Source organism: Colossoma macropomum, unplaced genomic scaffold, assembly GCF_904425465.1.
Source record: "Colossoma macropomum unplaced genomic scaffold, Colossoma_macropomum, whole genome shotgun sequence".
Classification (NCBI taxonomy): domain Eukaryota; kingdom Metazoa; phylum Chordata; class Actinopteri; order Characiformes; family Serrasalmidae; genus Colossoma; species Colossoma macropomum.
In genome coordinates this window covers 9,117,055-9,131,267 of record NW_023494798.1, presented here as the reverse complement: position 1 = coordinate 9,131,267, position 14,213 = coordinate 9,117,055, and the positions used below count along the sequence as shown (strand labels likewise).

The 14,213-nt window shown below is 40.2% G+C and overlaps 1 protein-coding gene across 2 annotated transcripts in view; it reads right to left on the bottom strand.

Annotated features, from left to right (window-relative positions):
• Window positions 1-3,576: 3,576 nt before the first annotated feature.
• The window catches only part of itpkcb (inositol-trisphosphate 3-kinase Cb), a 30,658-nt gene continuing 20,021 nt past the window's right edge, over window positions 3,577-14,213 (bottom strand). The window contains exons 2-8 of one of the 2 annotated variants that reach the window (XR_005008049.1): window positions 13,573-13,672; window positions 12,506-12,719; window positions 11,353-11,557; window positions 8,957-9,058; window positions 8,633-8,704; window positions 7,000-7,331; window positions 3,577-4,517 (exon numbers count right to left, since the gene is read on the bottom strand). Coding sequence is in view for 1 of the 2 variants with exons in the window: in XM_036584682.1 (XP_036440575.1) it covers window positions 7,110-7,331; window positions 8,633-8,704; window positions 8,957-9,058; window positions 11,353-11,557; window positions 12,506-12,719; window positions 13,573-13,672 (915 nt within the window). In the remaining variant the exon portion in view is untranslated. Of the gene's footprint in view, window positions 4,518-6,182; window positions 7,332-8,632; window positions 8,705-8,956; window positions 9,059-11,352; window positions 11,558-12,505; window positions 12,720-13,572; window positions 13,673-14,213 lie in introns of those variants that run through there. The other variant, XM_036584682.1, reaches the window with a different exon arrangement.

Sequence of the window (14,213 nt, the reverse complement as noted above, 5' to 3'; positions counted from 1 at the left end):
CAAAGGCCTTATCATGGTCAATTTCACAAATGTATGAAATTGAATGGTGACCCAAGAATAGTGCAGAATTTTGAATATTTCTTAATTGTATAATGATGTCATAACTTTTCTGTTTTACATTTTCCAAAAATATAAAACTTTTAGACTTTTTGTTGTTTATTTCCAAGTTTGAATGAAAAAATACCAGATTTCCAATGTGGTCTCAGACTTTTGGACTGTGTTTTACTGAAAAGCGTCCAATATTAAAGTATAATATCAAATTTAATCAGCATTATAGTTGTCCAGTCTTTACTTTTTTTGCACGCTACTGCTACTTTAACTCTTCTATTCTACAGAATCTTAAAACCAACCATACATCCATGTCCTCCCAACAAAGACAAGAATCTGCTACTTGACAAAACTGGACATTTTACATGTGGAGTAAAGTTTTATGCAGTCTAGAGTCTAAATTTAATTGGGATTACATGAGAGGCAGAAAATGCAACCAACTTCTAAGACTGAAATTTGGAGGTGTGGAAAAATATCAAAGCAGATTTCTGTGAAAAACTGAAAGCAAGAAGCTGTAATAGGCAAAGTGTGGACACAGTACATACTGAAAAAAATCTGTTTTTTCTGCTGTTTTCTTAATGATCAATAATAAGCAACTTGTACTTGATGGCTGGTTTGATTGTAAACGGTAATTTAACATTTGCACAGCACTTTGTATTACAAATAAAAATGCATTACAAATGGTAAACGCACATATTTGACCAACTAATGATGCAACAAAGCTCTCGTAATGCTCCAGTTTATTGTATTGGCATTCAAGATAAAGGACATTGGAGAATATCTGAGCAAAGTCTGACTCGATACATCTTATACACATGTATATTCTCTATCCTGGATAAGCTTTCCTTCCCCAAAACATAAAACAATAAAAATAATAATAATAAAAAAATAAATAAAAGGAAAATAACCCTTAAGCTGTCCAGTTCTTTCTGTATAATACTTCACGCACTTTATTAACACTTTGTCACTTTGGGAATTTCGAGAATAGGCGGGTCATCACACATGATCGGAATGACGGAATGCTGACAGACAAACCAAGGCACATCATGCAGGGCAGTTCCAGTAAAGAGGACCTTCATACTACAAGATCTGACGTTAGATAGAGCAGCCGATGAGACTCGATCCTATCAAACAGTTTCTCATTACCCAAAGTTAGATGATTCTACCTTTTTAATAAATAAAAAAGATCGAGAGATGTTTAGATTAGGCTGAGATTTCAAATATTTTCAAATATTTAGATATGTGACATATGTATTGTATTCTGGAGGCGCAGAATATTTAGACAACGCTAGGCTACTGTGCTAAAGTGTGTGCATTTTATTCATTTTACTTCATATGCAACCCAAAACAATACTTCTTTATTTCTAAAAATGTACATTTTATTCCTCCATAACACTAATCCAGGTGGATTTGGTCCAAATTTTACAGAATGTTTATGTATCTGCATCGGCAGACATACATGAAAAATATCAGATATCGGATATCGGCATTGGCACACAATTCCCATATCGGTGCATCCCTAAAATATGTCCTTGCATGCAGTTTGAAGACCAATCCTGCTGATTTGAGCTGCATTTGTTGATTTACTTCCGGGCCCATGCTTAGGCTGGTCATTATATTTAATCTAACGATTAATTACCATAGAAATAATTGCAATTAAGTGGCCAAATTGGCTGATTAGCTGTTCATACTTAGTAGCTCTCAATTGACAACAGGCAAAGCCCCAGCTCAAATAAACTCTACTCACCACTGCCCTCTAAAGGTGTTACAGCGCTAAGTAAGAAATTGCGCAAGACCCATGATTTGCCTTAAACACAGTGATGAAAACGCACTCAATTCACATCCTGCTTGTTGTGATGTGAACATTTGATTGTGAAAGCCAACACCTATGGAAAATAATTGTGACAGGCCCACCCGCATTCTTAAAGCTTCTCAGAATAGCAGTGCTGATCTCGGATAAGTTTTCACTTTTGTTTACGATTATCGTACTGACAGGAACAGATCCGAGATGAGCGCTCCTACTCGGAAAAGCTTCATGAATACATAAATCCAGTCTAACTTGTGTACTTAGCCAGCATATAGAGCAAAAGCAGTTCCCCAGACCATCTTAACCCCCGCAAAACTGTAAAATAGACCCCAAAACTCCCTCTACAGTGTTATAAAGGTGTCTTTGATAACTAGGCGGGTCACAATTACTGCATGATCACAGTAGTTTAACCTGATCAATTATTTTTCATAGTAATCATTTTCTATTCACAATCATTTTGATATATTTCCTGAGCCAAACAAATGTAAACTGCAGAAATCGGTTCACTCACATTTTCACAGTGTTGAGGTAAAAATGTAAGCTTTGGTTGACTCTGTACCTGTAGATACTTGTTCTGCTCCCTACAGTGCAGTTTATCGTCTAATTAGCTGCTAAGAAGCACGATCGCTAATCAGCCAGTTCAGCTGCTGAACGCAAGTTTTTCCACTAAAAAACTATATAAGCTTAACAATTTAAGAGAAATAAAATCTTTCAATAATTCTCCATAAGCTTGAGCCGTCTGAACATGTTTCAATGGAAGGAAATAGACAGAAAAAAAAGAATCTGACCTTTTTGTACAAAGGCCTTAACATGGTCAACTTCACAAATGTTTGAAATTGAACAGTGACCTAAGAATAGTGCAGAATTTTGCACAACTTTTCTGTTCTACATTTTCCAAAAATATAAAACTTTTAGACTTTTTGTTGTTTATTTCCAGGTTTGAATGAAAAAAATACCAGATTTCCAATGTGGTCTCAGACTTTTGGACTGTGTTTTACTGAAAAGCGTCCAACATTAAGTATAATATCAAATTTATGAGTATTATAGTTGTCCAGTCTTTACTTTTTTTGCACGCTACTGCTACTCTAACTCTTCTATTCTACAGAATCTTAAAACCAACCAGTTACACCCGTGTCCTCCCATCAAAGACAAGAGAGAGTCTAAAATTTAGAGTCTAAATTCTGTAGACTTGTAGAGCAGCTAAACTGGCTGATCAGCGATTATGCTTCTTACGTCTTTACTGCATACAAGAAAATTAAATTGTTAACCACCAATTTTTATGAGAATTGTCATCTAAAATTTCGTGATCATGACAGGCTTATGCATAACTAAGGTGAGTGGCCCACACTTTTAGTTGCTAGCTCCTTGCTAAAGCACTGAGAAGATTCACTTCAAAGGATTTGCACAAATGGAAGTGAATTAAATGCATTCGATTGAAACCAACTGTGTTAATGGTTAAATCACTTAAAGGGCCCACATCATGGAAAACTATTATGAGTTAAATGTAGTACAAAAACATACTTGTTCACTCCTCAGTCCGTACAGTCCATGTATAGAAATTTGGCTGCAAAAATAGCCTATTTTACAGGGTAATCTAGCATAACAGAGATCAGGCACAGCCTGTTTAACCTTAAGGCATAAAGAGAGGTTGGAAAAATGGTAGAATTTTGGTAAATAAACCCAAACAAAATGTCAGAAGTGGACACTAAAGAGGTAAAAGACTATTCCAACAGGCCAGCCAGAGCCTAAATCCAAAAATATGTCACAAATGGACATCAGAGGGGGAAAAAATTGGCCCTTCAAAGGGAAAAACTATTCCAAGAAGCCAACTAGAGCCGATTTTGCATCATCATGCTCATATCAAGCCCTTTTCACCCTACTGTGTGAACATTTCATGATAAATGGACGAATGGAATTGATCCAAAAATACCTAGATTTAATTCACTTTACATTTTAGAGGTTTCCTTCTAAAGTTAGAGTGTAAATGGAGTGCAAAAACACCATCCACACATTTCTCCATCTCCTCATTTCGTGTTACAGGATCCATTTCCTTCCTCTTGAGAAGAACTACGCAACTCGACACTTCTGAGAAGAGTTATGCCAAGCATGAAGCTACCGCCATCAAACTGCACTCGCTCTTACCGAGACGAACGGAGATGAAGATCGCAATAAGTTCATCTGACTTTGGGTAACAATCTCATCGAGAGAATGAAACTAACTTCAGGTATCTTAGATTTATCTGCGCTTATTAGATTTAACACTTCAGCTCATCGACTGCTGGGAAAGCATCGCGCTCGTGCTGATCGGTATCGGCAAGCATCGACACATTCCAGGTACAAAAAGGCCTTCGGCAACTTTCTCTCCACCTAGATCAAATGTCACAGCATGCTTCTGACACTTCTGCACAACAATGAGATGAATTTATTTGATATGAAAGGCAGAAACAGGTTTGTCAGCATGATCCTGTAGGTAAATTCTGTCCATGGGCGCTCTTGAAACACAAGCAGCCTCGTGAAGGAAGCTTGCCGAAAACCCAGTGTTAGTTGATATGTCGAGATATAAGATGGGGTTAGTTTCTCCAACCAGATTCGATTTCCGATTGCATCTGTTTCTTCAAGAGAACTGAGAACTCAAATGGTTCATCTGGGTCAGGGTCACTGACCTACAAATTAGAAGATCAAAAGATTAGATTAGAAATTTTCCACTTAATATCAGATGAAACGCGCCCAATTCCAGGAAATGAAGGCCACAGTGCATAAATAGCCTTCTAAACCAACAAAACAACCCGACAGATGGGGGGGGTAGAGCTAATGCACAGTTGAGATATAGAATAAAAAAAAAGAATCAATAAATACTCTACTACAATGCTTACATGTAATATTACTCACATGCACTGCCTCAAAGTGGCTAGTGTATTGGTGTTCTTGGCTCCAGTCATTTAACATACATTCCCATAAGGATTAGTAAGACATACAAGTCATTGTTCCTGAGCTCCACAATAATTTCTTAGGCATGGTTCCAGTTTGTTTAACTGAAAGGCATTCAGTGCATCACACCTGCTTCAATGCAAAATGGCAATGATAAGCTAACGATACTAATAAGCCCCTCCACCTTCGTATGTGAATCGCTGGTGCACCTCAAAATACATCAAATTCTCTACAACTCTGGTCTGGTCCACAGGCAGCGAGCAGTGTTGTGAACCCTGTGATCAACACGTTTTACCGAGTAGCAACAAGTTTGAAAGGTTATTAGGGGAACTCAGAAGAGCAGCTGTCTAACTGCATTCCAAGGCTTCCAATGTGTTTCCATTCAAAACACCCAAAACTCCCCATCTGCTCTCAAGGGGAGGTGAAAATTAACACTGGTGAAAAATTTCAAACGAGGGAACACACACCTCGTCCTGCCCAAGTTTCAGAGAAGATTCACAGAATGACTTGCACTGCGTTCAGGAATCAAGCCACACATCTACTGACCAAGACCTAAAACCAAAAGTTGTGCTTCATAAATCACTTCCTTAAAGGTGAGTCTCGCAAACACTGAATTCAAACCACTTAAAAGGGGAATTCCACTGATTTTCTTTCCACAAATGACTTCATAAGTCATTCAGAGTGGTTTGATGCGAAAGTCTAAAGAAGCTCACAGAGGCTGGATTGTGAACAGTAGTGGTGATGGGAACCAGATGTCTGGAGAGGTTAATGCTCCCACAGACACCTCAAAGAAAAGGATTACGAATGTTTTTAAGAAGTAGTTACAAATGTGATGCCTTTTTTCTGAAACATTGTTGTTTTATGGTACTTAAAAGGTTTTGGTCTACAGTCCCCTTTTCAGATTGAGCTCAGAAGACACCTGTAGGTTCACTGATGGTTCTTGGATACTGAGTTAAATGCTCGCATTGAAAACATCACAAGTTTCTCATCAAACCACTCTGAATGCCTTTGTTTACACCTCAACCACTCAGTTACACTGAGTGTGTTTACACGTACTCAATAATCTGATAACTGCAGGAAATCAGATTGTCAGTAATCTGATCAACATGTTTACATGCACTTGAGTAATCAGATAATGGGGAAACTCCGGGTCTATATGAATCAGACAGTAATCAGATTTCTACTTTGCAACCAGCCAAAAAAAACTTGTAAAACTTGAACTTCATGCTGTAGCTTTTAAAGCGCCACTTTATCTGAAAAATGGATTTAATTATTTGAGTATTTGGTTTCAGCACTGCTCCAAAAATATTTTGCTGCGTCTCGTGGCGATGCTGCTCGCTTATTTCCGGTACAGAAGTCTGTTCTGCACATGCTCAGACTGAGAAGTCTGAAAGAAATCAGAGTAAGAGTTCACATGCACTGAGAAATCTGATTACTGAGCTAAAATCCAGCCTCTTTATTGGAGTTCCTAATTGGATTTCTAGATTGGAGTGCGGTGGTTACATGACCATTGTAATAATCTGATAACTGCAGAAATCCGATTATGGTTGGATTATTGGGTGCATGTAAACGCATTCACTGAAATTTTGAAAAACTGGTGAAATTCCCCTTCATGGTATTCAGTATTCAATAGTATGATAATGGAACTGATTTAGGGGTAAAAATATAATGTGTCTGAACTCTTCGAAAGGAATAAGGGGTAAAAATGATATGAAATATAGAAAAAAAGAGGGTCCTTAGGGATAAAATTAAATTAATCTATTTACATTACAATAAAAATATCAATAGATGATGCACAAATGCAAAAAGCTGAAAACTTTCCAGTGTTCTAGTGTTATCATATTTCTTAAGTTAAAAAAGGAAAAAAAAAAAAGAACACATATAAAAAGCTTAAAAATTCCTTCCCCCATTTGTCTGCTAAGGTCACTTTCAGAGAGACAACTTAAGAATTCGTGTCTTTCCTTTCATGTTTTGGTCCAAAAGCAGTGTATAGGTTTTTTGCATATGCATCCTGCGTTATTGCTCAGTGTCTACGTGTCTCAGACTGCAGGCAGGTCAGAGAGAGGGAGACAGGTCTCTAGTCGAGTGACTAACCACCCGTCTGCCAAGGCTGGTGATTTGTGTCGACTAGCGTTTCCTCTCCCTCGTTTTATTTATTTAAGTTCTCTCTGTTGTTCCACAGCTCTGAGCCATGAGCAAGGCTTAGCCGGCCCTCACCGTCCTCTTTCCTTGCTCCGTGGAGAGTCTGATCACTCCTTCCCTCTCTCATTCGCCTCATTCCTTCCTTAACTCCAGGCTTCAGAACAGCAGAAGCAGTGCTTGGGCCCCTAGAATTGCTGCGAGGCAGTGTTCGGCAGCATGGCGGCCAGGATGTCGATCAGGTTATCCAGGCCCCACAGGTAGCCGTCCTCACGGTTACCCTCTTTCCAGGGGGTGCGGTGGTCCAGGGTTTGGTGCGGAGGCAGCGGGACAGTCTTCCCGAAGTCGATCATCCACACCCGGGCTTGTCCTGAAGCGTCGTGCACAAAGAGCAGCGAACTGCCCACCACCTGCAGAAAGCAGCAGTGGTCTCTTATCAACTCACAGATGTTAGTACAAGTATAATAGAGACAACAAGGGCTGCAAATATCAATGATTCTCATTTCTGAACACGCTATTGAATATTCTCAAATATTGAAATTTTCTTTAAGCATCAGAAAAGCTCACCTTCTACCTTAATAACTAAATGGAAAAAATATATTGTTCTTATTATTGTAAACAACATCAGCATCAACAAACAACAACAAAAAAATAATTATAGTTATTATTATTAATTATTTTGCTTTTTAATAAAACTTACATGAAGTACAAGGAGAAAATGAAAAAAAAAACCAAAAAACAAAAACAACATCACTATACACAATTATTTTCAAACAGAACTGCATTAAAATACCAAACCAGGGATCCTGCCCAATCTGGCAACTCTAAACAGGCTTATTAGCTATGTGATCCAGAGAAGTAGGAGTAGGAAACTTGTAGTGGCCTCAATTTTAAATACAGGGCACCAAACAATGCTAAACCATGCTTACATAAGCCTTTTCCACAATATGCCACATATACGGTTTTCATTGCACGGGCTTATTAATAATACAACACATATAATTTTTAATAACACCATTCAAAAGTTTGCAATCACTGTGCGAAAGTTTGGAATTACTTACAATACAAAATCGATTTTTGTTGCAGATTAAGTGACTAAATATGCCATTAATATTCGATAGGTTTCAAACAATTTGTAGGAATCTGTAAAAATGAAAACAAAAAAAACAAAAAAAAAAACAAAACAAAAAAACAAAACAAAACAAAAAAACTACACTATCTTTAATGCCTCTTATGTGAAACATGGTGACCAATTAGCTATTCATAGTCAATTTCATGATAAGAAATGACTATAAATAGCTAATTACAGTGTATCATTTAATAGCTACATTCTCACTACTACTTTTTGTTCCCATACATCAAAGTGTGAATAAACCATCAGTCTGGTGTCTAGTTTGTAACATTATGATGTCCACTGTAAAAGTTATTACTGAACAACAAAATTAGCGATTCCAAACTTTTGAACAGTGATTTATGTTAAATTCAACAAAAGCTTACACAGCACAGATCAGCAGAGCAGGTACTATTTGGGTGGTGGATCATTCTCAGCACTGCAGTAACACTGATGTGGTGGTGGTGTGGTGCGTGTGTTGTGCTGGTACGAGTGGATCAGTCACAGCAGGTGTCTCACTTATTATGCAACTGCCTTTAGTTCTATGCATCATTCTGGATGCTACTGAGAAAGATGATGGTTTATGTCACTCCATCTTACCTCATGTGTCCGGAAGAACTCCGAGGTCTCTAGCACGCTGCGCAGCTCCTTCAGCCTCTGTAGATAGCTCCTCTGCCACAGGAGAACAGGGCGTGTTAGCTTAACTGAACCTTCTACTACATTTAAACTTTAAGTGCTGCAATTCTAGACAATGATTAAACCTGAAATCATGCTGGATTTTCCAATCAGTCATTTAGGCTTAACTGTGTCTGGAATATCCGTCCATACAGTGTTGTTCAGTTATAAATGCTCACTTATTCGCTTCGTGATTTTTATGAGAAACATACTGTGAAATGTTTCACCGTCTCAGCACAGCAAACCTACCAGTATCTGTGTGTTCCCATCCACAAAGTCCTCCAAGGCCTTCATAACCTGTTCTCTGTGCTTCGTCTTTTTAAAGTTGGTGTTGCATGTGCCGTCTGCTTTCTACACAAGACAGGAAAATAAGAGAGAGGAGAGAGGAGAGAGAGAGAGAGAGAGAGAGAGAGAGAGAGAGAGAGAGAGAGAGAGAGAGAGAGAGAGAGGAGAGAGGAGAGAGGGAAAGAGAGAGAGAGAGAGAGAGAGAGAGAGAGAGAGAGAGAGAGAGAGAGAGAGAGAGAGAGAGAGAGAGAGAGAGAGAAAGAGAGAGAGGAGAGAGAGAAGAGAGAGGAGAGAGAGGAGAGAGAGGAGAGAGGGGAAGAGAGAGAGAGAGTAGAGAGAGTAGAGAGAGAGAGAGAGAGAGAGAGAGAGAGAGAGAGAGAGAGAGAGAGAGAGAGTGAGAGGGAGATAAGAATCAGGTTAGACGAGTAATACATACAGAGTCTTTCGGAAAAAATGATGTCACAGACCACAGGCGCAGTTTGACGGTCAGCAGCGGTTATGGCTATTTATATATGTCGCACACATTTGCAAATTCATCATCCTCCATTGACTCTCGTGCTGAGATAGTATTTGACAGTATTTGCATCTCTCTTTATAGAGAGAACTACATAAATACTTGCATGACGCAGGCCGAACAGCGAACTGGCCCATTAAAGGATGAAGGATAGGGGCATTGTGCGAAAACCGTACATCCCATCAAAAAGCTATACAACCATATTTTACCCGCTAACGGAACTGTGTCGATAACAGGACGAGTTAGCAGAACTCACTCGAAGATTCACTCGAAAGAGGCCCCGAATATTCTGTAATAACTCTCTCTAGGACGAAGCAATCTGAACGAAACAACATCCAATGTGCTCCTCAGTATATGGAGCTTCGAACAAGCCGGGATGCCCCTGCGTCGGAGCGATGAGGTAGGCGCCGGACAGCCGTCACAACGTTTAACCTCCGTTTGCAGCTTCCGGGTGCATACCCCCGTACCCCTTCATGTGTCTGGCAGGAAACGGAGATCACTTCCAGCATCGCATGTAATGTAATCGATTACTCATACGTCAAGGTATGTAGCGTATTTTTTTGGTTCCGATTGCTTCATCCTAACATGAGTTACAGCAGAATATTCAGGGCCTCTTTCGAGTGAATCTCCGCGTACTCCGCTACTACAAAACAGTGCTTTAATGTGAGCCCGTTGTTAAGGATGAGTTTAAGAGGCAGAGATTGTTCGGCCGGCTCTGGCGAGGCTTTTCTAGCTGATGTTCGTTAGATCCAGAAACTGAAAAATGTATTTGTATTTCTCTGACCTATTAACATGCTGGTGCATCGTCCACTGAAGAAAACACCTCATATAGAAGACCCCGAGTCCTCATCAGCATCCAATGTTGTACAGGCTACATCACTTCATTATCTATATAATTATTTCAATATATGGCAGCTTCTGTTACTAATCCGATAAAAAAGTTTTCCCTCGACTGTTTTTGAATAATAAGCATGTTGCTTGCATGTAGTAAGCCTACAGCTCTATGCTAATTTTGGCTAAAGTGTTTACAAGCTGTGGAAATGATCTGAAAAATTAATGTTTATGTAACTGAATTATTTTATTGCCAAATGACTATATAAAGCAGTGTAACATGCAACAGTAAACTCCTCTTTTGTCACTTATCAAAGATGTGGAGCGATATATGAAACTTTTATTTACCTCCTCCTTTATTTTCTTCTCCTTAGGAAGCTGTGAAACCCTGGAATCTGAGCTCAAATGTTGGTGTTTGTATAAAAATGATTTCTCATGTACCTACATGCTCTGATCCAGACTTACAGACACTAGTCACCAGTGCTATATGACTGCTACTGTATGCAAAGATAATTAATAAATAATGTCAAGGTCATTTTTTTCCTCTTTTTGTTTGCGGTTTACTGGATATCCTTTCATTAACTCTACCAGATACTACTAGTTAAAATGACTAGTGTAGCTCACACCATGCCACAGTGAACACAGAAGAAAGTGGGCATGTAATTCTACAGTAAGTCTACAATATTGCAGCTACTACTGTTAATTTGTGATCCGTTCCGTCCTTTTTGTATAGAGTACGTCATTCAGTGTCAAACCACATAACCATGTTTATTTGCAGTGACGCAACAACCCGACATGGTTTGAGTCAAGTGTGATGATTTACGAATACAGTTTGCACAACGGGCTGGAAGCTTCTGTTACTCAGAACGTGCCTTCCGCAAAAAGCCAAGAAGCAGACGTCAAATGCCAAACGTGTCTTGACTGTTTAACTACTGTGTATTTGGGTGGAGGGAGAAATTTATGTAAATTAGATTTTTCACACAACTGCCGCCGTAATGGCGACAACGTAACCCACCTTGATGCCCTCAATGCGGAAGCCCATCGTGGCTGTGGAGCTAAGCGTCTCTCTCCACTGCATGTAGCGCGGCTTCAGCACGGCCTGCTGGGCTCGTTCCTCTGGACTCGGAGCGTCAGGGTCCACCGCCACCATCTTCTCATACATATCCCTCCTCAGCTTGGGCCGCTCTCGAGCCTTCACCAGCTCCTCTTCCAAATACGTTCTGGATATTGGAAGAGATTGATTTGAGAGAGAGATTAGAAAGCCTGACATGACTACACTAAACGAGAATCCTAACAATGAAAGGGCCCATATCGTCCTCTTTTTGAAGCAACAGTTTGATATATGTAAACACCTAATGATTCACCGTTCATTCCCCAGTCCATACAACCCCTGCATGGAAAATGGAGACGCACTGATTTGGGAATTTTGAGTGTTATGTTTTGCATAACATTATGACCACCTCCTTGTTTCTATGCTCATTGTCCATTTTATCAGCTCCACTTACTATATAGGTGCACTTTGTAGTTCTACAGTTACAGACTGTAGTCCATCTGTTTCTCTGCACACTTTGTTAGCCCCCTTTTACCCTGTTCCTCAGTGGTCAGGACCCCCATGGACCCTCACAGAGCCGGTACTATTTGGGTGGAGGATCATTCTCAGCACTGCAGTAACACTGACATAGTTGTGGTGTGTTAGTGTGTGTTGTGCTGGTCTGAGTGGATCAGACACAGCAGTGCTGTGCTGAACACCTCAGTGTCACTGCTGGACTGAGAATAGTCCACCAACCAAAAATATCCGGCCAACAGCGTCCTGTGACCACTGATGAAGGACTAGAGGATGACCAACACAAACTGTGCAGCAGCAGATGAGCTATCGTCTCTGACTTTACATCTACAAGGTGGACTGACAAGGTAGGAGTGTCTAATAGAGTGGACAGTGAGTGGACACAGTATTTAAAAACTCCAGCAGCACTGCTGTGTCTGATCCACTCGTACCAGCACAACACACACTAACACACCACCACCACGTCAGTGTTACTGCAGTGCTGAGAATGACCCACCACCCAAACAGTACCTGCTCTGTGAGGGTCCATGGGGGTCCTGACTTAAATCAAATCTATGACTTTATCTCTTTTCTCAGCTTCTGCTGAGAAAGTCTCTCCTCTCACCTGCTGCCCATCTTGCAGTCCATGATGGACGGAGAGTCAAAGTCTGCCAGCAGGTCGTCCATCAGGTTGTAATCCTGGTCATCTCGCTGCACAATGCCGTAGTAGCCCGGGACAAACGGCTTCAGCGAGTCGCCCATCAGCTTCAGCAGACACTGCTGCTCACACTCGCAGAACCGCTTCAACAGCTTACCGTCCTCCCCCGCCTGGAAGCTACCTGCACAGGTACGTACACAGATTTCAATGTTTACATTAACATTTACAGCATTTAGCAGAAATAGGTTAGAGAGAAGCTCGTCCTGAACTCAGACACTGATAAACAGGTTCCCAAAAAGCCCTTTAGTGCTGACAGACGGAGGTGATCTCAGATCAGTCATCATCAGAGTCACTCAGAGGATATGAAGTAGCATTACAGTGACTAAAACAATCACACCAAACGCTCCAACTTCTGGCTAAGAGATGAGAAGTTCTGGGAAGTTCAGATCAGACACATGAGGCACAGCATGCTGAGGGGGGGGAGAGAGAGAGAGGGAGAGGGAGAGAGGGAAGCAGAAAAAGACCATACAAAAAAGGAAAAGAAAAAAAAATGGAAAATCCAAAATTATATAAAAAAAAAATAAAAATAAAAATAAAAAAAAAAGTCAAACAAAAAAAGGCAGAAAAAGAAAAAAAAATAATGACAAACAGGAAAGAAAGAAAGGAAAATGGAAAAAGGCTAAGAAAAACAGAAAAAAAAACAAAAAGAGAGAGAAATAGAAAGGCAGAAAAAGAAAAACTAAGAAAGAAAGAAAGAGAGAAAGAAGAAAGAAAGAAAGAAAAAAGAAAGAAAGAAAAGAAAAAGAAAAAAGAAAGAAAAAAAAGAAAAAGAAAGAAAAAGAAAAGAAAAAGAAAAAAGAACTAAAGAAAGGACACAAATTAAAACAAACAGTCAAACACAATGAAAGACAAAAAGATGAAGAAAAAAAAAGACAGAAAGAAGGAGAAAGGATCTGATGTGGAAGTCCCAGAGGAATGGACGCAGTGACAGAGTGGACGCAGACACAGAGTGGACGCAGTGGCCCTGTCCGTACCTGCGTGTCCGGCGAGCTGCACCCAGGGGTAGCGCTTCTTGAAGGACACGACGAAGGGCGAGAAATGAACCATGCTTTTCAACTTCCTCCACGATTTCGCCTGCAGACATGGAGAAACAGTTACACTTGAGATCAGCGAGCAGCAGCTGCTTTACCATCAGTGCCGATACAGAGAGGCAGACAATGTGGAAACCAGCCTCTCTGTCCCGCAGTGAGAGAGAACAGGGCGAGTCATATTTACCCTACTGTGAGAAGATAATCTACAGGCAGGTTTTTCTGGCCTTTGCTGTCCACACGATTGTCTGGCCTCAGTCAAGGGTGTCCAGTTCCAGTCCGGGAGGCTGGAGTTCGGCACAGATTGTCCTGCTCCTGATCCAACTCTGCAGTTAGTTACTAGATATAGATATAGTGTTGGAGCAGGACAGTCACTAAACCGTGCTGGACTAAAGACCCCCAGCAGCAGAGCTGGACACCCCCATCCTAAGACCAGAGCGTTGTTGTTTGGCTCATTTTTAATTTGTCTACTCTATTTATAATTAGTAGCAGCCTAGAACAGGACATCATTTTATGTCCTTTAGGAGGACAGAGGGTTTATTTTCTTGTAATTTTTGAAAATTATTTGAGAATAAAAAGAAGTAGCT